The sequence below is a fragment of the Neofelis nebulosa genome, chromosome 2 (genome assembly GCF_028018385.1).
Source record: "Neofelis nebulosa isolate mNeoNeb1 chromosome 2, mNeoNeb1.pri, whole genome shotgun sequence".
In the NCBI taxonomy this organism is placed as follows: Eukaryota; Metazoa; Chordata; class Mammalia; order Carnivora; family Felidae; genus Neofelis; species Neofelis nebulosa.
The window spans coordinates 43919422-43944034 of record NC_080783.1 but is presented as its reverse complement, the minus strand read 5'-3'; the positions used below and the strand labels follow the sequence as shown (position 1 = coordinate 43944034).

Sequence of the window (24613 nt, the reverse complement as noted above, 5' to 3'; positions counted from 1 at the left end):
TCTTTCTGATTGTTTGAAAATCTTTCAGCATCTTGCCTTTTATCTCTCAGTTCCAAATGATGCTACTAATAGCTTTTTTTTTTATTATTGGAGAATATGGATACCTTTTCCCTTTTAGTTCCCTACAACTCTGCGCTAATGTATCAGTTATCTTTTCACTGAAAGGCTCTATTCTAATCTGCTGTACTTTATGACAATTCAGCCTACAGTCCCTCTCTGCTTCTTAGAAAAATATCTATGCTTCCTCTATGTCTCCTGTTTGTTTATGTTTCAAGATTTCACTTTGCTTTTCTCCAAACGTGGTGATATCTTTCTGCTCAGACATAATAGGTATTAAGTGCCAAGGTCTGGGCTAATGGCTTTCCTTACATCATCTCATTTGTCCTCACAACAAGCCCGTGGTGGTGGTTATCCTCACTTTTGCAGATGAAGATGCAGACATTACAGATGTGAAGGTTAGAGGCTTAGAATTTGGGGGGCGGGGAGCTCCAGTCTCCAGTAAATTGAAGTTGAAAAGTTTCCCCCAAAGAAATCTTTTCTAATATGAACATAGTGCGTGAGAGATAGTTATCTTATTGACAAGTTACCCTATGATTTCTGTATGTACTAGCTTTGGGCACATAAGAAAAAGAGGCACAGTTAGGGCCACCTTGCTAATTTTTCATGAAACACTCACCTGCACACTATTTTTAATGGCAGTCACTTTGTGCTCCACATTCCTCTGCCTTTCTGAAACTGAAGAACTTTGTAAGGATTTCTCCAAAGGTCCCTAGAAAAAAGATGTCTTGAACTTTCAGTGATGTGGATAAAACAAGTTTATAACAAATGTAGCATATGTAGCATACTTTGAACTGAGGCTTGGATCAGTATGATATGGAACATTCTACAGCTATTAAAAAGCATGCTTTAGAAAAATATTTAATGACATTTAAAGTAGCACTAAGTTGTTAAGAAAAAGAGCAAATTATAAAAACACCATGTGTTTGTGATCTCTAGTTCTTATATATGTATATGTATGTAGAAATATATGGATATATGCATAGACATGTGAACTTAAGTACATATGATACTTATGCATATGCATATGGATATATGCATAGACATGTGAACTTAAGTACACACACTAAAATGTTATCAGTATATAAGTGAAGTTACGGATGATTTTATGGCTTAAACTTTTTTTCCGAACATTCTACAACAGACCTACTGTTACTTTCGAAATTCTATAAAATGAATACATGTAATTTAAAAATGAGTATAGTGGCTACGTTAAGTTGGACTTAAATTCAGAATTAGGGATGTTGAATCTGCTGGGATGAGATTTACTTTTACACTGGAACAAAAGGGAGCTCACTAAAGAATATCTGAAACTGTTAGCCTAGTTCAACAGAAAGGTGCTAACCAACTTTTCCAAGCACCATTTCTTGGCCATTCAAATAATCTAACATTGAGTGTTCCTCAGATATAAAGAAACTGAGTGCGTTCCTTTGGTATCAAAGTATACAGATACCCAGAGATGAGAGAACATCAGCAACCCGTTTACCTCATAGCTGGGCCAGGAGCTACGGTTAGAAAGGCTGATGACCTGACCAAGCAAATTGGGTGGAACCTCAAGTAGAGCCGATGCGGTTGGCTGGCAGTCAAGTGTTCTTTCAGCTACACCACATTCTTCAGATTGGAAAATATTTATAAAGTTCCTTCTCTCTCATTTTGTCTTCAGTTATTTCTCTCTGTCTCGCACTCTCTCTCTATCTATAGATCCATCCAGATATTTGTATATTGGTTTGAAGGTTTGAAATTTACAACAGTGCTTCTTTTATGGTAGCATGTGGTACCATGCTGTGGCATGCATCTGGGAGATTATTTGTAGCTTCTAATTTGACTGATATCTGACATTTGAAGAGAACAACACACACACACACACACACACACACACACACACACACACTACAATGACTAGAGATAAGAGGGATATAGAAAAGCAGAGTTGAGGATATATAAGAATATCATATAATAGTAGTCATAGAACCTTAATTTTTACCCAATTATGAATCAAGCTATATTTACTTTAGCAGCACTATACTTTAGATTTTAAATTAAATAAAAATGATACTGCCCTTCTTCATCTAAGAAAGAAGAAATTGTTAAAATTTCATCCTTCTCCCAAAACAACCATAACCTGACAATAGTTAAATCTAAAAATTCTTAACAGTTCCAAAAAAAGATACTTTTTTTGGGCTTTTAAAAATAAATATAGTGGTGTGATTTACTAAATTATGGAGGATGTCATTTGGAAAACTGATTACTTACATATTCTTTCCTTTTTATAAGGATTAACTGAAAAAGTATTCCCAAGGGCTTCATTCTTTCCTCTATGAGTCTTGGTTGGGGGCTCTGAATTCATTCAGGATAGGGTGATAAAATAGAATCTAAAAAATGGCAGGTGCAAAGTACATTGAAACAATCCACAAGCAGGTATTTGTGGAGTTTCTAAAAGATAAAGTTTTTGCTTGTGGAGTAGTTTTGGACTTTTGGGGTAGGAAATTGGGAGATATAGAAGGTTTTGAGCAACATCAATCCCTAAGGATAAACACGCTGAGGGAAGCAAAATCCAAATGGTAGTTAGGAATTCAACTAGGAGATAGTTAACTATATTCCCCAACTGGTGTTTTAAGATCGTGAATCAGAGGGTGACCAATGGAAACAGAGAAGAATGTATAGATAGGTTTCCAGAAACAAACTCTAGACGGACGAGGTAATTATCTCAGTATGAAGGCAGGGACAAAGAACTACTCAAAAATGATCCTATGACCTTGATTCCAAGTGATCGGAAGGATGGTTGGCACCATTAGCATAGGTAGAAGGAGCTGGATGGGAAGAAGATAAGAATTTATCTGTTTCAGAAAAATTGAGTTCAAGGTGATAACAAGATCACAAGCTCAGAAAATATTACCTGAACGGGCATGTTGGCTGCAGCCAATATCCTCCTCTCTTCCCTTAAGCAGTTTGAAATGACCACAGCTACATGCATTGGATTTCCATGAAATTTTCCCTGAAAAAAGTGAGCAAAAACAACATAAAAGCTTAAATGTATACATCGGAAGGAAACATCACTACTTGCAAATCAAAAATAACCTTTCATTAAATATAGGAAATGACTTGGGATTTATTTCAACAATTTGCCCTAAAGCCACAGCAACTTACATTGTGAATGAAACTCCTATGTAGCATATTGCTGTGTCCTCAAAAATCATTTTTAATAATTAAAGAGTTCTTGAACACTTCTGTAGGAAAGGCTCTGAACACACACTCAGGAGGTTCCATTTATTTTATGCGTAAGATAAGTTTTAGGTAAAAGAGTTACTTCTTCGTAAATTATTATGAACCAGGTGGTCCCAGCTGTTCACTTGTTGACTCTGCACTTTATGGTATGCTTCAAGCATTCTTCGGTCCAAGCCTTTCATGTCGACGGGCATATAACCGTGAGTTTACTAGAGTGGAACTATCACACATTTCAGCAATAATATGTTTTTTAAATATTTATTTATTTTGAGAAAGATAGATTTATTTTGAGAAAATATTTATTTATTTTGAGAGTGAGAGCAAGGGAGGGGCAGAAAGAGACAGAGAGAGGGAGAGCACTCTTGTACCGTCCATACCGAGCCCAACAGGGCGCTCTGTCTCACGAGTTGCAACATCATGACCTGAGCTGAAACCAAGAGCTGGGTGCTTAACCAACCGAGCCACCCAGGCTCCCCTTAGCAGTAATACTTTTATCACACCTAAGCATATACTTTTTTATTACCTATGCAGACATTGGCAGCTGGCAGTCTGCGGGTTTAATTCAGCCGCTAGGTATGTTGTGTAAGTTCAAATATTGTAATCCCTCCGGGGGAAATGTGTGCCAGATTGTCCACCACTGAGAAATCCAGGCACTGATTTACCTCACTTGCCAGGGCCCTGCAGGGGTCTGAGATGTCTTGATTTATAGAACTATCTGCAACAACACCATTATTTTAGGAGTGTTAAACTTCTTTGTTACGAGGACTTTTCCAAGCCAGGGTTAACAGGATGCTTAATAAATGTAGAAAAGTATTTAGTTTCCCTCCACCCTCCTCTCTGAAGGAGGTGATAATTATCTACGAAACGGTCAAAAGGTCAATAACAGAAAAAAAAAACAAAACAGAATAACGACCCATAAAGTGGAAAATTGGCGATTAATCAAAAGTAAGATTATGCAGATTGATAAACCAAAGGATCTTTCAAGGAAAGAAATGAGGTTGTAAACATTTTTATGACCTTCACTGCTGCCATAACTTTATTAGGTGATGCACATCAGTTGGGACTTTTATTTGTAAACCTAGGGTAAACACCAAGTTTCTGAGTTCCTGCTCTTCCATATTCTACAACCTGCAAAAACCTTTCTTCCCTCTTAAATCAGAAAGCTCAAAAAGAAAAAAAAAAAAAACAAAAATAAACTGACAACAGCCCGTAAGGTAAAGAAATGAAAATGATTCTATTTCTTTAGCAAACATACCAAATTTCCCATTTCTGCATGCTGACAATTTCAGACAGTCTCTAGTTAGAAATTTGCTCCTGTTGTTAATTTTCCTATCATCTATTGATTTTTTTCCAAATAACTCCTGTTCAACTTCCCAAGAAAGATAATGCCTTCTCATTTTGCCTTTAATTTTTAAATATTCTGGTTTTAAAAATAGAGGGCTTCTTCTTCTAGGGCTCATTTGGAGGCTCTGTTATTTATGTAAACTTGAAAACTCTTCCCAAGATCTGGAGTTCTGCTAAGACCCTGAGAATCACCATTATTTGTCTTTGTTTTTCTCACCCTTATGGGAGCTTTCCCGTGATCATTCAGATACTATCTTTCAACATTTCTCAGCTCTGTTGTGTACATTTTCATTTTCCTTTCCTGCTTGAACTATTTTACCTTCCCTTTCAGATTCAACTTCCCCTCACGTCTTACAAGGTTAAACTGTTTATTTTTCTCCCTTAGTTAAAGAGAGCACAGCATCACCATTGTTTTCATCTAGCCTATCTTTTCACTTTTCCTTCTGCATTTTTCTAACTTAGTCCTTCACTTAACTGTATGAGACAAAAATGTCTCATGGAAAATTGATCACTACAGATTCAAAACCAAATTAGTGCTTTTTATTTTGGTAAATATCAATGATGTACTCCTGTTCATCTTTCAGTTACCACGTGTATGAACCTTAAAAAAAAAAGAAAAAAGAAAAGCAATCAAAACCGAAACCAAACGCAACCCAAACAAAACAAAATAAAAAACATCCCTGTGTTGGTGGGAGGAAGGAAGGAAGATAACGCCAGAGAGAGAAAACTGCCCATTTGCTGTTGGGTGTGTGTCTGTCTTATATATGGGTAGCACATTATCTTCTGCCCTGTGGCTGTGCTTTCATAAGTGCCAATGAATAGAAGTATTTATTTTGGTGAAATCAAACTTATTAGTTCTTCCCTTTATGATTAATGCTTTTTATGACTTAGGAAGTTTTTCCCTAACCTGAAGTCATGGAGGTTTTTTTCCCTGTTACCTTTTTATCGTATTGTTTTTCACTGTAATTCTCTTGGAGCTTGTTAGTAATGAGAGGTCCTTTTCACATTTTTCTATGTGGGTACCCAGTTCTGACAATATTTACTGACTTCTTTCCTCCACTGTGCTCTGCTGGGTTGAGTCTCATACATCAAGTGTCCACATGCGGGTGGGTTTGCTTCTGGACTCCATTCCATCTAGGATTCTACCTATCTCTGTTTTATCAACCAGCTATCTTAATTACTAGAGCTTTATAATAAGTTTCGACGTCAAGCAAAATAGGTTTCTTTGCATTTCCATATAAATTTTAGAACCAGCTTGTCTGCCTGCAGTCACGCACATGATCATGTTGAGAATTTAAATGTTGCTAAATCTTTAGATACATTTGGGAAGCTTGGCATCTTTATAATTGTGTTCTAATCCATTTATTTAGGTCTTCTTTAATGTCTCTCCATTAAGCATTATAATTATCTATGGAGATCCTACACATTGTTTTGTTAGGTTTATTTCTATATAACTGGTATTTTTGATAATAGAATAAATTATATCTTTCTTTCCTAATTATTTTTGCTGGTATGTAGAAATATATTTGACTTTCATATATTGATTTTGAATCTAGCAACTTAGCAAAAATCTTATTGACTCTAATAATGTGTGTTATTTTTAACTTTTAATGTTTATTTATTTTTGAGAGAGAGACAGAGTGTGAGCAGGAGAGGGGCAGAGAGACAGGGAGACACAGAATCGGAAGCAGGTTCCAAGCTCTGAGCTGTCAGCACAGAACCAGACGCGGGTCTCAAACTCACAAACCGTGAGATCATGACCTGAGCCTAAGTCTGACACTTAACTGACTTGGTCACCCAGGCACCCCTCTAATAATGTATTTTTAATATCTCTTAACAATTTCTAGCAATTGATCTGTAAACTCTCTCAGATTTTCTACATACACAAATCATATCTTATGTGAATGTTGATAACATTTTTCTCCCTTTTCTATCATTTAACTTCCATCAGGATTTTACCTTCATCCTACGTCTTGTTTAGAAATAAATGTTTTGGTTCATTTCCAAACATAGGGGTTTTCTACCTCTCTGGGTTTTTTTTTTCCCCACTCATTTTTTATAGATTAAAAAATTCTGAGTAGATGTTCTGAGTGACTTTAACCACTTAAAATTTGCTGAGACTTGCTTTGTGGCCCAGCAGATGAACCTTCTGTAAGTGTCCCGTATGAGCTTGTGGGGAATGTGAAGTCTGCATGCAGTGCAAATGTCTTACACAGGCTCATTAGCCCAATGTGTGTCAGTTGTTTTGTTCAGATTTCTGCATCTCTGTTGATTTTTTTTCTGATTAATTTAACCAGTTATTGACAGAGGCATGTTAAAATCTATCTTGTGGATTGTTCTCCCTAGGGTTCTCTCACACACATTCAGACGTATTATATACTAGTGAGTCAATCCTGCCATTTCTGTGAACTGAACTTTAATGATGCGTTTAGCTTTGAGGCAAAAATATAAACTATGACATAATGCTTTTTATCACTTGGAAATTTTATTTTATCCTTATTGAAAGAACTCTGGATTTATTTCTATAGAGATATAAATATTTAAAATCACATATCAGCACTGTGCATATATAAAAAGGGTATTACATGTGAAGTAAATTGGTTAATGTATTCCTAAAACTTCTTCACATATTTAGAATTCAAATTTTCTGAATCTCTTTTCAACTTAGTCCCATTGGCATTCATATTATTCCATAAAATAATGTCCTCTGGGACATCAGGAATGTTGGTGATGCAGCATTTCTTTAAAGTGTGCACAGCTACTGTCTCCATTCTGTAAGTTTTGATGCTAGCACTTTCTTGATCTTACCAGAAGGTCTGAATAGAAAACCTTCAAACAAGAACCAGGACTCACATTCCTTCTGCAAATGGTCCTTAAATGGTTTGTTGACTGAAACATTGAGGGGTTGTAGCGGCCTGGTCATGCCATCTTTATTAACAACCATATCACTATGCTTTTAGGTGGAATTATTCTTTATTCAGAAACATGTCCATAAAATCATTGAGGACAAGAATATATAGTAGGTTCCTGGATGTCTATTCCAGAAGCCTACTAAGCAGTCCACTATCAGCTGGACTTTCATCTATATTTTTTTGGTCCACTCAATAATATCTTTTTCTTCCTTCTTTCAAGATTTTATTTAAATTCAAGTTAGTTAAATACAGAGTATAGTGGTTTCAGGAGTAGAATTTAGGGGTTCATCACTGACCTATAACACCCAGGGCTCATCACAACAAGTACCCTCCTTAATGCCCATCCCAATAATGTCTTTGAAGAAGTTCTTATTCTTAGACATTGTTTAAATTAAATTAAATACGGCAGTAACTTCAGCAATTGGCAGGTATAAGATTACAGTGACACACTGCTTGTCATAATCCAAACTCATACTCTTGATCCCTTTTGCACTGACAGTGTAATTTTAAGTCTCATCAAAGAAAACAAATTCCCCATCCCAGGCATTACCTATTTGATTAAACACGTATTGAACTTTTTCCTCAATGGCATCATGGTGGAAGTTAAGTGCATTGTGTTCCAAATCAGCAGGAAGTTTCTGATAAATAGATACTATGCACCTTAAAGATCGTTCCATGCAATGCATGATTTGTTTACTCTAGTTTGCTATTGCACTGATATTTCATTCCTCTATTGTGAGGAATTTGGCAATTTCTCTTCCCACTGTTGCTTTGTGTATGATAGGCAATTCTTTTGCACGAATCTCAAAAACAAAATGTAACACAACTTCTTTTACCTGTGTGCATCTTCCTTTGGTTCATCCTGTAAAGCACTTTACTGTTACTTTCCATGGAAATATGGAATTTAGGATCATCCATCCAGTGACAAATAATTTGCTTAACAAATATCACATTTATACCCTGCTGACTTGTTCCCAACCCATTTTGCATAAATGATAGCTATTTGTTTCAATCCTAAATCAGTATTATACTGATGACGCTTTAAGCAGCAATTAAACTCAACATATGCTATGCCAACAGTGCACATAATTCAACTGAAGTGACAACAACGCGAATAGCTATGACCGAGTTTCATATCACAGGCAATGACAATGACATTGTGTTTGCCACCTGACAACCGTAATTAAGAGATGCTACTGATTATAAGATGCATTTTCATTTCAGAGATTAAAATGCTGAAAAAAGGTATTTTAGGATTAATGAATATGCTGTTTTATTCTTTTTGTTACTTTATGCCAAATTCTTTGGCTTTCCTTCAAATTCCTCTTCTCCAGCCCTTCCATTTAATTGCTAATTTTGACTTGTCACTTAAAAGTGACTAGTTAATCTGCTTGTTTTCTCCCAAATGGTCCAAGGAGTACCACAATCAGAGGTAAAGGATATGAGAAGTCTTGCTCAAAATAATCTCCTCCATTCAGGTGGCACAGAATCTGAGATTTCACAACTAGACATTCATTCACTCCTTTGAGTTCTTTCTCCAAGGATCCCCTTTAAAATGCAAACACATGAGGAAGAGTTAACACTACATTTAATTAATTGCCTCTGCATTGTGAAAGAAGAATCGGCTATTGTTTTCTGGCTGCAGTCAATGACTTGGCAACTACAGGATGAAAATAATGAGTCTCAGGTCAAATAAAGGGGGAAATTTCATGGGAGCCTGGAAAGAGGGAGGCAGTAGGAACGAAAGGGGATGTAGGATTCGGAAGAAACATGTAATCAACAACTGTCTGAGCCTGGGTTCCTCCAAAAGCTAACCCTGCAATAAGAATTTGAGTGCAAAATGTATAATTGAGAGTTGATCCCCAAAAACAGTTATGGGAGGGGGATAAGTGAGACAAAGAAAAGGTATCCAGTAAACCAGGTGTTATCAAGCCATTGGCTAAGATGGGTTAGGAACCAGTGGAGAGAGCAGGTGACAGAGCTATCTACCCAAGGGCTTTGGGAACTGGAGCATTTTTACACCAACTCTTATCTTCATTAGCCCTGAAGCAAAAAGAAAAAAAATATATCTGTGTATATATACAGATGCTAGCACTTATCACTCCACTAGATTGAACTGAAATGATGGGGCCCAAGGGGATATGGGTAGGGCACCCCTTGGTTCTGCTATACCAGCTCTTCTTCTAACCTCAATTAGAGAAATTTTGACTTCTCATTGTTTTTAACTACCTATAACCATACTGCACTCAAATGTTGATATTTCCTCTTTTATGGTATCTCTGGGATATGAAGCAGTTGTCTCCAATTATGGAGTCAAATGTTTTCATTCACACTTTTATTGGCAATCTGCAATCTACTGCACACTTCTGGTTGCCAATGAGCTCTTTCCCCTTTTATCATCCCAAATAGTGCTCTTAAATCATTTTTATCCTTGCCTCTTACCAGTGCCAAACACAGTGGCCTGTTTCTACTTGACAACATGTTCTCAGCTTCAGCCTTTTCCTATTTCCTTCTTTTTGTTCTGGGCACATGATTTTTCTTAATAGCTTCTACCTAGTATTTTCTCACTAGAATCATAAGAACATGTCTATGGCAGAAAAATCCCAATCAATTTGAAGAGCTGACTTAGTTGTCTTAAGGCTGATTAAGATGTAGAAGGATCACTCTAATAGATTTAAAAAGCAATTATCTTCCAGGATAATTAAAACAACCATGAGATACCACTACACAGCTATTGGAAAGGTTAAATCCAAAACACAGACCACACCAAATACTGAAGAGGATGTGGCACAACAGGAACTTTCAAATGGTACAGCTGCTTTGGAAGATAGTTTGGTAGCTTCTTACAAAGTTAAACATACTCCCACCATATGATCCAGCAATCATACTCCTATTTACCCAAATGAATTAAAAACTTAGGCTCACACAATGTGGGGGATAAGATTAGGAATTGCCTGGGCTTACACCAATGGGTTAACAACGCATAAAGAAATACAAAGCCATAAAATGCTCACACCCGAGTTTGGGTAAACCAGATTGGCACCCAAGAATATGGGGTGCAAAGGCACCCCAAGAATAGGGAGGCACAAAGACACCCCAAAATAGAGAGGGGGTGAAGAGCCCCAGAATAGACAGGGAGAGGCAAAGGCCTAAAGTAGGAATGGTGCAAAGGTACCAAATACATAGGTATATGAAATAAACAAGATTAGATATTCAGGGTGGAAGCACCCCCAATTTAGTACTGTAGCAGAAAGCTACTTTCACAGGAGAATAGGGCCAGGTTAGGTAAATTGGTGAATTGGACTATGGACAGCTGTGCTGCAGGCAAGCAGCCCAGAGCGAAGATGGTTAACAAAAGAAAAGGTGCCTTATTAACCCTGAGGTTACTCTCCCTATCTGTCTCATCCCCTAGGCTAGCTAAGATAAACAGAGGTGCTGCCTCATGTCCTCTGTAAACAACATTCCTCCCCAACTGCCTGGCGCCCAGATTTGTTTTGTATTGACCCAAACCCCAAACACTGTATGTCTTCAAAACCCTCCTCTTCCTTCATGCCACCAAGTTAATGTTCACAGTTTCTTTGTCTCTTTGTGCATGCCCATCACGTTTGTAAGCCTTCTGATCTGAATAAATATGGGGCAAGGACCCTTATTCAGGGCTCTTGTCTTTTCCCAGACATTAGTCATCTCTCGCTTTCAATCCTGCATCCCGCTCTCTTGCTAGACAAGAGAGAACTTTAGACCCAGAGTCTACAACAACACAAAAGCCATGATACGATGGGGTGTCTGGGTGGCTCAGTCAGTTAAACCTCCCACTTCCGCTCAGGTCATGATCTCATGGCTCATGGGTTCGAGCGCTGAGTCAGGCTCTGTGCAGACAGCTCAGAGCCTGGAGCCTGCTTCAGGTTTATGTTTCCCTCTCTCTCTCTGCCTCTCCCCTATTCGGACTCTGTCTGTCTCTCTCTCAAAAATAAATAAACATTGAGAAAATCATTTTTAAAAAATTTTTAAAAAGCCAGGATATGAATGTTTATAGCAACTTTATTCAAATTATCAAAACTTGGAAGCAACTGAGACGTCTTTCAGTAGGTGAATGGATAAACACAATGTGGTACATCTATACGATAGTATATTATTCAGTGATAGAATGAAATGAGGTATCAAGTTATGCAAAGAGAAAACTTAAAGCCATTGCTAAATGAAATAAGCCAATATAAAAAGGCTAGGTACTGTAAGGCAAAACTATGGAGACAGTAAAAGAATCAGTGTTTGCTAGGTGTTGCGGGGGTAGGAAGGGAGGGAGGGAGGAATGAAGAACAGATGGAACACAGGATTTTTAGGGTGGTGAAACTTTTCTGTATGAGACTGTAATGGTGGCTACATGATATTATGTGTTTATCAAAATTCACAGAACTATGGAACACAAAGAATGAATCCTAAAATAAACTATAGACTTTCTTTAATAGTAATGTATTACTGATTCATCAGTTGTAATGAATGTGCCACACTGAATGCAAGCTGCTAACGACAGGGGAAACGCACTGACACGGGGGAGGGGAGGCTAAGGGAGTAGATGGGAAATCTCTGTACTTTCCACTCAGTTTTTCTGTAAACTTAAGACTGTTCTAAAAAAAATCAAGTCTATTTTTTAAATTGTCGTATTGAAGTCACAGGTCTCACACATCCTTATGCTATTTCTTTTGCCGGGAATGAACAAAAGCAAATGAATAGAGTGGCTTGCCTCTCCTGTTCAGTTAGCTTTATTTTTTAATTTTTTTAAAGCTTATTTATTTATTTTGAGAGAGGGGGAAGGGCAGAGAGAGAATCCCAAGCAGGCTTGGTGCTGTCAGCGCAGAGCCTGACTCGGGGCTTGATCCCACGAACCCAACTGTGAGATCATGACCTGAGCCGAAATCAAGAGTCTGATGCTTAACCAACTGAGTCACCCAGGCACTCCCTTGTTTAGTTAGCTTTAAATCCTCTAATCACCACAAAGAGTTTCTTGATGAAAGAGAGGTGAGGTACAGATTCTCCATGGATGGAAATGATTAATGCCTTATTTCTATTTATGCTGATAATAATGCATCCATCTTAAAATCCAGTAGCTAAAAATTAGCTGCAGGTATATATAGCTTGTCTTAGCTTACTCTTTTAAATGAAAAGAAAACACTTCTTAAAGGAATCAAGTATGTCTTCTATAAACTCTGAGTATATTTCCTAAACTATGTTCTATGTCTGTGAAGGCTCGACTCATCCTGGACAATTGACTCTGTGAAGCTGCCTGAGAACTCTCTAAGAAACTGAGGGGAACTGGGTTTGTGACGGTGGCTGTGTGACCTTAGGCAAGTCGCCTTTTAACCTTTATTACTTTAATTGTCCTATTAGTTGGGGAAATAATGCTTGCCACTCATCACAGAGTCACAGTGAGGAGCATGGCAGACATTTGAGAAAGAGCTCTGTAATCTGTAAAGCACTCTGTAAACATAAGGAGTTTTCTTTGTTACCTCCTGGGGGTGTTAGGAGAGCTGAAAGCTCATAATGGCAAGTCACAGAAGATAAAAATCTTCCTATTAATAGGTTTCACAGAAAGGAACAAAAAAACTATTATAAAGGCAATGAAGACCGAGCTATGTTCTAGGAAGTATATTTACATGAATATAAAGCCCTAGAAAAAGGAAGACTATGTATTTGGGGCTTTCAACACATCAGACAGGAGGGACTTCCTTGTCTTTTCTTTAGGACTAACTTGTGCATGCACACAAACACACTAAAAGCTGCTTTGAATTAAAAAAAAAATTAACCCACAATCTCGTAATTAGAAATAGTAATAATATAGTGCTTTCACCTCAGCATAATTCATATAATCTTTGGAAGAAAATAACTAATATTACACTTTCTATGCATAGAAATAAAACCTGGAATGAACACATCACACTCTCATTAATGGTTCTCCTTGGGGAAATGGGATTGGGAGGAATGGAAATTTTACTTTTCCCCAATTCTTTGGTATTAGAAGTTTTAAAATAATTAAGCATGTGGAACTTTTATGATTAAAACAAAACAAGAAGTGACAGATTACACGTATATACTTCATATCAGATCTTTCTCTTTGCTTTGTTTCAGCAAAGGTTTTTGTAGAAGATGAATGTTGGCTTTGAAACTTTGTCATTCAGTGAAAAGAGGAAGAAAGAGTTGGAGGCTAGTTAAATCATTAGGATGACTAAAATTCAATGCTCTTTGGTAATTCACAGCCCTGTAATTAAGAGATAAATGAACTGCTTAATTCAGAATGACAGGAAGAACACAAGGTAAATGTTAACAAACTCCACTTATTATTTACATGTTTGAACATAACAATAATGGAGCATGCGCGTTACTGAATACCGATTACATGCAGGGTGCTTTATACAATTTGTTTTTAATGCTGACAATAGCCTGCAAAGCACATATTAGGAAGCCCAGGGCTTAAATTATTTGTGAAAAGTCATGGAACTGGGAAGTTAGAGAGAAGAAACTCTTCAAATTGGGTGTATTTTATTCAATAAACGATGACCTTTCTAAATCATTGCTGCCTTTTAAAAAAATGCATTCCTTCTTTATTTAGCCAAACCCCTTGAGCCACAGCTGCATTTTGTTTTATTTCCCCTGGAAATTAGAATAGTTTCTTTGATAAATCTGTTCAAGGACTAACCATTCTTCATGATACCTCAAGACAGCTGCCATGGTGAAAACAAACCAACCAACAGAAAATGAGCCTGTGTTTGGTTACAAGATTATTAAATGACTTCCTGAGACAACTGGGGCCTTAATACCTGAGGCAGTTATACTTGCTTTTGGTAGAGGTAATCTGCCGTGGACCCTGGGTGTCCCTGCATGATCTGGCTGGATATGGCAACAGTGCAAGGCCCTGACAATTCTTTTACTCATCTCATTTTTCAGAGTTGTATTTGTAGCAGGCAACCTTAATGAGGTAAAGGCTCCCTCAGCTAAAGAGCAGGCTTGATTCTCTACCTATAAAAACAGTAAATTCTTCAAGTTCACTGTTCTTCCCCTGTAACGCCCGATGGGATCCTCACCCAGGATGAGCACTATCATTGGTAGTGAGGCTGCCTTGGGGAGGCTTGAGCCATGAAAGCTGTCCCCTGAGTGGGTTCATACCCACGCTGACTCTCCAGCTTTCTGTGTAGTAGGACACATCTTTTATTGATGGTAAAGGAGTCAGGGTCCTGTGCTTATGTCTGGTGGGATCCTTTGGTCACCCTTTTACCACTACTCTTGTGATAACAAGGAGACATCATTATCATAACTAAAGAGTATTTAGACAAGAGTATAAAGACAGGAAAATGGAGTATTAAATGTAAATCTTGGTAAAGAAGGTATACACACATCTCTCCTACTGATGATATAACTGTATGTACAGTAAAAAAAAAACCCCAAGAGACTCTAATAAAAAATGCTAGAAGGAATAAACAAGATGACATTTTTTTTCTACAATGGCAATAACCATCTAGAACTAGACATGGGGAAAATGTTACAATCAGAATAATAAGAAAAATAATTTTTAAAACAGGAATACATTTAACAAGAAAGGTGCAAGTCATATGAAAGGCATTGAACCAGAGTCATATTGAAGACTTTGAACAAGATCTAAGAGGGCATAAACTAAAAACATAACACAGAACAAACAGAGTTCCAGGATGTGACACATAGTATCATAAAAATTTTAATTGGCCCAAAATGAATACATATATTTAATGCAGTTGAAGTTAAGACTCCCAAGAGTTGCTTCCAGAGGGTTTGGGTTGAAGGGAAGAGTCAATGATGTCCACAAGAAAGAAATCCTGTACAACAGTTAAGAAATGACAAAGGCTAATTTTTCAGTGCTTAGCATATGCCAGGGAATTTTCCAAGTGTTCTATGTTTTGCTCCAGTTAATCTTCATAACAACTGTTTGTGACAAATATTATCATCCCAATTTATCAGATAGGTAAACTAAGATATAGAGATGTTAACTGACTTGAAATCAGGATTCAATTTGACACCAGAGTGTGTGTTTGCAATCAATTAACCACCAGATCATTGTCTCCAAGTTGGGGGAAGGAAGGCTTGTCATACTAGGTATCGACATACACTATGACTTGTAGTATATTTCTAACTCATAAGTATACATTATAATCAATAATATTGACATATAACTAATCAGCAGAGCATAACAGAGAGTGGTGGAGAATTATCATATGAGAAAATTAACATAGAAAGCTGGTATTTCAGTTCAGTAGGATTATTAAAAAAAATCTTGCTGGTATACTTGTCTATCAATCCAGAAGAATTGGATTTCTCTAAGAATTCTATCTAGATGAAAGACTGAATTTTTAAAAAATATTCGAATAAAATTTAGGAAAACTTGTATAATTTAAGAGTTGGGAGACTTTTAGCCAATGGCAAGATCCCCAGAAACTATATGAAAAAGATGGATTTTTCACTACCTTTAAATATTTTTTGTATGGAAAAAGATGTCATAAATCCAAAAGGCATATTAGACTAAGGAAAATATCAACTCATGTGATAGTTATGTACTGTGAAAGATATTTTTAAAAATATTTAAACATTTTTTATTGATGTGTAATAACCAGTGTTATATTAGTTTCAGGTGTGTAGTATAGTGATTTATCAATTCTATACATTATTCAGTGTTCATCATGATAGGTGCACTCTAATCCCCTTTATTTCACACCCCCCCTCACCTCTCCTTTGGCAACCACCAGTTTATTCTTTGTATTTAACACTCTGTTTTTTTGGGAGGGGGTTGGTCTTTCTTTTTTTCTTTGTTCACTTGTTTTGTTTCTTAAATTCACATATGAGTGAAATCATATGGTATTTGTCCTTCTTTGTCTGACTAACTTCACTTAACGTTATACCCTCTAGGCCCATCCATGTTCTTGCAAATGGCAAGAGCTCATTCGTTTTTATGGCTGGGCAATATTCCATTGTACGTATATACACCACATCGTCTTTATCCATTCATCTATGGATGGACACTTGGGTTGTTTCCATATCTTGGCTATTGTAAAGAATGCTATAATAAACATAGAGGTGCCTACATCTTTTTGAATTTAGTATTTTCATTTTCTTTGGGTAAATACTCAGTAGTTCAATTACTGGGTTATATTGTACTTCTAATTTTAATTTTTTGAGGAACCTCCTCACTGTTTTCCATTGTGGCTGCACCAAATTACATTCCCAGTAACAGTGCATGAGGGTTCCTTTTTCTCCACATCCTCACCAACTCTAGTGAGGTGATATCTCATTGCAGTTTTGATTTGTATTTCCCTGGTAATTAGTTATGTTGAGCATCTTTTCATGTTGTTGGCCATTTGCATATTTTCTTTAGAAAAATGTCTACTCAGGTCCTCTGCCCATTTTTAAATTGGATTATTTTTTTGTTTGGTGTGGAGTTCTGTAAGTTCTTCATCTATTTTGGATATTAATCCTTTATCAGATTTATGATTTGCAAGTATCTTCTTCCATTCAGTAGGTTGCTTTGTTGATGGTTTCCTTTGCTGTGCAAAAGCTTCTTATTTTGATGTAATCCTAATAGTTCAGTTTCTCTTTGTTTTCCTTGCCTTGGGAAACCTATCTAAAAAAAGGTTTCTACAGCTGATGCCAAAGAAATTACTGCCTATGTTCTCTTCTTGGAATTATATGGTTTCAGGTCTCACATTTAGGTCTTTATTTTTATTTTTGTGTGTGGTGTAAGAAAGTGGTCCAGTTTCATTCTTTTGCGTGTAGCTGTCCAGTTTTCCCAGCACCATTTATTGAAGAGATTATCTTTTCTCCACTCTATATTTTTGCCTCCTTTGTCACAGATTAATTGACCATAGAAGCATGGGTTTATTTCTAATATATAAAGAATCCTTTGGTATTGATGAGAAATCCCAATAGAAGAAAGTAAATAGGAGATTGACAAAAGAGCACATTCTAACAACCAATAAATGTGAGAAAGGATCCCCAGCCTCAGTCAGAGAAAAGCGAATTTAAGATAGAAAGAGAGATATTATTTCTCAACAATCAGGTAAGCCAGAATGAAAAGGAATGAAAATACCTACTGCTAATGGAGACATGAGGGAGAGGCTCCTCAGACACTTTACTGATGAAAATGTACATTCTACAACCTATTTGGAAAGCAACCTGACACTATCTCCTAAAATTTAAAGTACTTATAGCTTTGACTACTAAGCCCATTTCTAGGAATCTATCCCATAAAAGTAAGAGCACTAGCCCATAAGGATGCGTGTACAAGGTTGTTTGTTACAACACTGTTTATGATAGAGAAAAATTGGTGGTGAAGTGCTTGCTCACCCAGCAGGAATGGTTTAATAAACTGTGGCACGTCCACTCCACGGACCATTTGCTACCATAAAATCTAGAGATTTCTGTGATGTGAAATTTGGAAAGCAGAGAAATGAGAGCTAAAACTTCATGTTTGTAAATGACAAAATCTTGACTTCTCCATTTACAAAATTCCACAAATACACATAATATATCTGGGGATAAATTGAACATTTTCCCATGTTATTTAAGTAATCGGGTATAGGTACGGAAGAGCACACGTTGGTTAACAATGATATCTTGGGGGGTGATGGCGTGGATAGAGATAAGGGGAAAAAGAGAAAAAGTTTACGATAAAAAGCAGCATGTATCATACCTAATTTATGGTAAATTATATGAGTGTGTATGCAGTAAAAGCATGAAAAGGCAGTGACAAAAATGTTCACAGTGGCTTTCTGATTTTGGTGGAATTTCAGGGGATTTTTAGTTTCTTCTTAGACTTTTCATTATTTGATTTTTACAAAGTTTTGTAAAAGCAATTGGAAAAACATTTTAAAGCCATTTTCATAACAAAGATTCCACTCGTAAAAACTTTTTTATTAATTTACATATTGTGCAAAAAATCAGAAAAGTAGAACTCCTAAAGCGAGAAATGGAAAAATCATTCCAATCTGAAGAAATAAAATCATTCTCTGAAGATTGTTGACATTTACAAAGCAACCATCAAAGTGTCCCTGTACATTTTCCATTGAACAAAAGTCTGAAATCTATTTTGAAGTGCAACAGAAGTATTAATACAAGCTATCCAGCAACTGAGAGAAATGGAAACTGAAAAACTGCTAATAGTTCATAAATAGTGGAAAGTGAGTCCCAAATGGCCCATCACTCAACCATGAGCATGAAGCCAGGTCGCAGATCCAGTGATCTGAATGAATCCTAATGTTGGTTTGCAGATACCCAGGGTGACATTCAAAGTGATCTTTAGTCTGGCCTAAAATGCAAATCACAGAAACATGTTTATACTTAAAGTATCTTTCTTCTCCCAGGGTACCTCTAGAAAAGATGCTAACTAGGTAAAATTTGTCCCTCGGGTGATAGAACCTTTGAAGCTGACCAGCTCTGGCTTCCCATGACTATTTCCACTTTCAGCTTCCATCAAAATGTATTATCTTATTCCCTTAGCTCCTTGCTCATTTAGAGCTAATTAAATATTGTCACCTCTTTCTCCTACTATCTTGGATGCAACATCTTATCAGGCTGTATGGGTTTATTACCTCAGGGTCATGATCACTTGACATGCTGAACCAGCAGCATTTGAACATGGCCTTTGTGGAGGCATGGTTTACCCAGAAGAATATCCTGGAAAGTCCTCAGGATTTGGGGTCAGAAGTCAGGGTTTTACCCCAGCCCTGCTATTAACTATAACATTAATTTAAAAAAAAAGCAATGTTACCTCTCTGAGCCTTGATTTCCTCCCATATAAAATCTGTACCTTTTCTCTTCTACATTGTGAGAATCAAGTGGGATGTTTGTAAGATCACAGGCAATCATTAAACAAAGGTCAGTTATGTTTTTCTCTGATTGAAGAGGCAACAATACCCTTTGAAGAAAATTTTCAAATGGAAAAATCACTAAGAAAATAATACCACCCATAATCACAAGATCTGGAGATGACTGATGTTAATGTTTTGGGGTACCCATTTAGTTTCTTTTCTTTGTATATATATTCACATATGTTTTACACACACTTTCAAAAATAAAATTCAGAGCACATCCTATATATCATTATGTATCTGTTCTTCCATTTAATGTATAATTATAATGTTTTTAAAACATTTACAACATCATTTTAGAGATGTTAAATGGTTACTCTAGTCCTAGCCTGATTTATTTAATAAATTCTCCACTGTTGGCATTTAGATTATTTATAATTTTCGCCATTAAAATGATGTGATATATTGTTAAACAAACTTCATTAAATTATAGCATCTAGATCTTACTCATTTGTTTTTGCCTACTTGATAGGTCAGAAACTAAGAAAGGTGTGTTAAAGTGTCTCACCGCTACTTGATTTGTCTCATCCCTTCTAGTGTTTATTATATTTTTTGCCTCACATGTTGATTCGAAATGATCTGTTGCACACTGATCTGTGAACGGTATTTGTTCACTTGAAATTGCCTCTTACGGTCGTATCATATTTATCCTGGTTATTGCTTTTGGGCTGGAGTTTGGCACTAACAACCTCATAACCATCATGAGGATTAAATGAGATGTTATATGTCCTTAGTACTAAATAAATGTCAGCTATTATATCTCATTTCTATTTTATGATGTTATTATAACATCATATATAGTGACCGCGCCTTCTTTTTGTCTGCATTTGCCTGATATATCTTCGCCTTGCTTTTTACTTTTAACTTTTCCAGCACCTCGTTTTATGGGTTGCTTGTTAACAGCATGTTACTGAATTTTCTGTTTTGATTCTAAGTGAGAATCTTTTTATTTTTGTATTTTTTAATGTTTATTTGTCCAGTGAGTTTATTTATCCTTTCCTGTGTTCAACACAAATTTAATTCTACCCCAGTTTCTCTTTTGACCTCCTGAGAAATCCTCCCTATCTTAGGTACCATCTCCTTCTTTTCATATAACACTTTTGAATTTTTAATTTCAATCTACTTGCCTCTGTCAGTCTTTGAGATCCATAGTCTTAAACCTTGGTTGCTTTCCATGGAGACAGAGCAACTGTTTCTTAGTATAGGAGCAGATGTTTGAAAAGGAAAGGTAAAAGCAGATCTGGTACTATTTTCAGGAAAAAGGCCTGCTATGCCCAGTGGTCTTTGCTTTTGTTTTTGTTTTGTTTTGCTTTTTTGTTTAGGCTCCTCACAAGTTACATTGAGAAAATAAAGATAAAAGACATATTTAAATCCCCATGTAATAAATAAATTGATAAAATTTATATAAAAGACATATTTAAATCCCATATAATAAGCAGGGAGTTTTGGGGGGTTCATCACAAGTTCCACTGGTAAAATATACATAAGACATATTCAAATCCCTATATAATAAATACATTTTAAAATGGTTCTTAAAATCTAACGTCATGATGTATAACCAGCTAAAATCCAATTCTTCTCACTACCTGTTCTACCATTACCGTCCTCGTTTAGTTTGGCTAAACCCCACAGCCAGAGTGACCTTGTTAAAATCAAGCCACTCCTCCACCAAAGCCATCCAGTGGTTCTCATTTCAAATTAAAAGCCAAAGTCTTTATACCTTCTGACCCAAGCCAAAGTCATGAGTAGATGGCACACGCTTCATACATCATATTCATGCTGACATGCTCTTTAAAAGAAAAAAAGATAGTTCATATAGCTATGACTCCCTTCTTCCAGTTGATCATAAATACACTGGATTATTGGAAATAACATTCTTTGTCTTCCAGATTATAAGTCTAATCCCTATCCACAGAATAAAATATGTAAAAGTATATCTAGGAAAAGTATACATGGAAATACAAAAAATCATCCCTAATTTTACCTACCACAGAGAAGCATCAATAATATTTTCATGTCTTTCCTTCCAAGTTTTTAAAATTATTTTTTAAATATATACAGTATGATATAAAATTGATATGTAAATTTGCATTCCACAGTTTTCACTTAATAAATAACACGCCAGGATTATTTTTCCATGTCCTTAAACAGTCTTCAAAAACATGGTGTTAAATAAACGTACACGACTCAGTTATCTGCCTAGGCACAATCTGTGGAAACATTTCCCTCTTATGGACATTTGGGTTGTTCCTGATTTTTAAATATAGTATTTAATGATCTTGCTAGTAGACGTGAACCGACAATAAGTAACCCCTAACTTCTGGAGTGGGATTTTGTTGGCATCAGCAGCGTGGGCTTGTAAGGGTCTGAGATTGGAGGTGGTATCACTGAACTTTCTGTGAAAATTGCAGAAGAAAGAGCAGGATAAACACCCTCAATCAGCTTTCTGTTCCTAAGGAGTTTTGGTCAGGTCATTACAGCCTCAATTGACTCATCAGTAACATTAGGAGTTGGAGTAAAAGGTGTTAGAATTCTAGCTCTCTTAATTTTTGTTTTGCTATCAATCTGTCTCAAGCCAAAAATAATTAGCCATCCATCAGAACACAGATATTACAAAAGAACTTGTAACCCTTAAGGGTCTCATTTGTGCTTTTGCGGTTTTGTTGGCAAATAAATCACTTGCTGGGAACTTTTCCAACTTGGCAGAGCAAAAGACAAATCAAAACACATGCCTAATTCTGTTTAAGTTTCACGGTTTAGTGGCTGCTTAGAAAAAAAAAATTAAAACGTGTCCAATTCAAGGAGCTTTCTGGAAAAAAAAATGTGTATGAGTCAACAAATCATTTTAGGCAAAGCAAACATACATCCTTCAGGGCCAGAGCCAGATTGCCTCCCTGTGACACCTGTGCCTGTGGCCTGCATTCGAATTAGGCCAGATCCCGTTAAGAATAGCAGGGTATGTGGAAAAATCTCATTTTTATGGGGGAGCCTTCCTGGAATCCTCCAGGTGAGAAAGACAGGGAAGCCTACACAAGGATGCTGCAGCCTGAAAAAGCGACATGTTCAGTGCTTGGTGATACACCTAGAGCATCAGTCAAGTGATACTGAAGTTGACATTCATAATTAAATTTACAGAATTCAAATACTTCTAAACATTTAACCTCATCAGTAGAAACCTATGATTGGACAAAATAAATATAGGTTTTTATTTTATTTATTTATTTATTTATTTATTTATTTATTGTCCAGGGAGGTCAGTAAGATGAATACTGTTTAAAAGCTTCAGAGATTCACGTTCTTGTTCTTTGAGCCCTTTGGTGTGATAGTCCTCCTTTTATCCCCAGGGTTAAACCTCGTGAGTTGACCTCAGTATGTGCGGGAAACATGTTTATGGGCCGAAACCCACCAAATCATCTTCTTTCTTCTTTATGATTGTCCTGCCTGTACTAATCTTTTTTTTTTTTTTTTTTTAAAATATTTATTTTTTAGAGAGGGACAGAGACAGACTGTGAGCATGGAAAGGGGAGAGAGAGGAGACACAGAATCCGAAGCAGGCTCCAGTATCCGAGCTGTCGGCACCAAGCCCGATGCGGGGCTAGAACCCACGAACCATGAGATCGTGACCTGAGCCCAAGTCGGACAGGTAACCGACTGAGCCACCCGGGTGCCCCTGCCTGTTACTAATCTTAAAGAAACATGTCCTTTATACTCAGTTCTAGATAACCATACTATTTATTAAATAATATTTACTGAGGGCTTCCTGAGTGCCAGGCACCACGCTTTTACGAATTTTGTCATCTAGCTCTCTAACAGCACAGTGATAAATACTGCGCAGTACTCTCGCTCTCTCCATTTGATGTGAAGATAAGGAAAGCAGGGAGCAGAGGGAAGAAGTCACTTGCCAGAAGTCACTTAGGCAGTAAATCAGAGCCAGGATGCAAACTAGATAGTCTGATTCATGAACACATGTGCACTTAAACATTAGGTTATTACTATCTTTTTTCCAGAGAGAGAGAGAGAGAGAGAGCGGGGCGGGGGTGGGGTGGTGAGGGGCAGAGGGAGACAGACAGAATCATGCAGGCTCAACACTCAGTGCGCTGCCTGACACAGAACTTGATCCCATGACCCCGGGATCATGACCTGAGCTGAAATTAAGAGTTGGATGCTCAACCAACTAAGCCACCCCAGAGCTCCTTATGCTATTATTTTTAAATTTCCATTTCTACGATTTGGTTTTGATGTGATATTTTTCCTTAAGTTCATTGTGTGTGGCTTCAGTTTACCCAGCCTAAGTGGAAGTATTCAAGGCATGAGTTCTTTCTTTCTTTTTCTTTTTTTGTTTTTATGGTTGTAATACAGATTATTACCATCCCTTCCTGCTGTTCTAATGTATGGTCACAGGAAGAGAATCACAATGACATCTCTGGTTTTTCAGCAAGTATTTATTATGTGGGGAAGTCCCCCAAATTTCTGCAGGCTGAAGAGCCCCAATTTCTATAGAATGTTTCTTTGTTAATGACCATATTTTACAAAAAGAGGTAATTTCCATGTTCTCTGAAAACAGTGATTATGATTTATGAAGCACGCCAAGGATGAAATAAAGAGATTACTCACTGTTTAACTTACATAGACATAAAAAATCAGGGAACTTATTTAGAAAGAAGTAGAACACATGACTATAAAAGTAATAATAGTTACGGTATTGTTCTAGATAAATATCCTTTTGGAAACATGTTTTTTCACCTACACACAGTGATATTTTGAGAAACACGTTCAGAAAATGATTTTGGAGTGTTAGGACAGGTAAATCAAATATGAAATGAAGAGGACGGGGGCGGTGTGGGAGGAAGAGGGACAGGTGAAATATTGCTTGTTTCACTTCAACTCATGCATGCACGTTATATAAAGCTAAACAGATGAATTTTTTTCTTACTTAAAAAAGGAAATCTTCTGGTCAGCATCAGCAAAATAGGGGTGGTGAATAGGTTAGAGGGAGAGAAAACAAGCCTGTGCCCTGGAGCCATGATTCTGTGGTCAGACCTGACAGGTTTAAACCAGCCGAAAGGTCACAGCCAAAACAAGCCCCGTTCACTGATGGAAACTCCCCTAAAATTCTAAAACACTGGGTAGTTGCCCTTAAAAAATTTGATAGAGATTCACTAACAAAATCATTTTTCTTAATTGAATTTTCCATGT

The 24613-nt window shown here is 36.8% G+C and overlaps 1 protein-coding gene across 13 annotated transcripts in view; it reads right to left on the bottom strand.

Moving 5' to 3' along the window:
* Positions 1-24613, bottom strand: part of STAT4 (signal transducer and activator of transcription 4) — a 114031-nt gene that overhangs the window by 35021 nt on the left and 54397 nt on the right. For 12 of the 13 annotated variants that reach the window (XM_058710975.1, XM_058710994.1, XM_058710984.1 and 9 more), the window contains 2 exons: positions 2954-3052; positions 677-769 (listed from right to left, as the gene is read on the bottom strand). In XM_058710975.1, coding sequence (XP_058566958.1) covers positions 677-769; positions 2954-3052 — 192 coding nt within the window. Of the gene's footprint in view, positions 1-676; positions 770-2953; positions 3053-8374; positions 8764-24613 lie in introns of those variants that run through there. The other variant, XM_058711004.1, reaches the window with a different exon arrangement.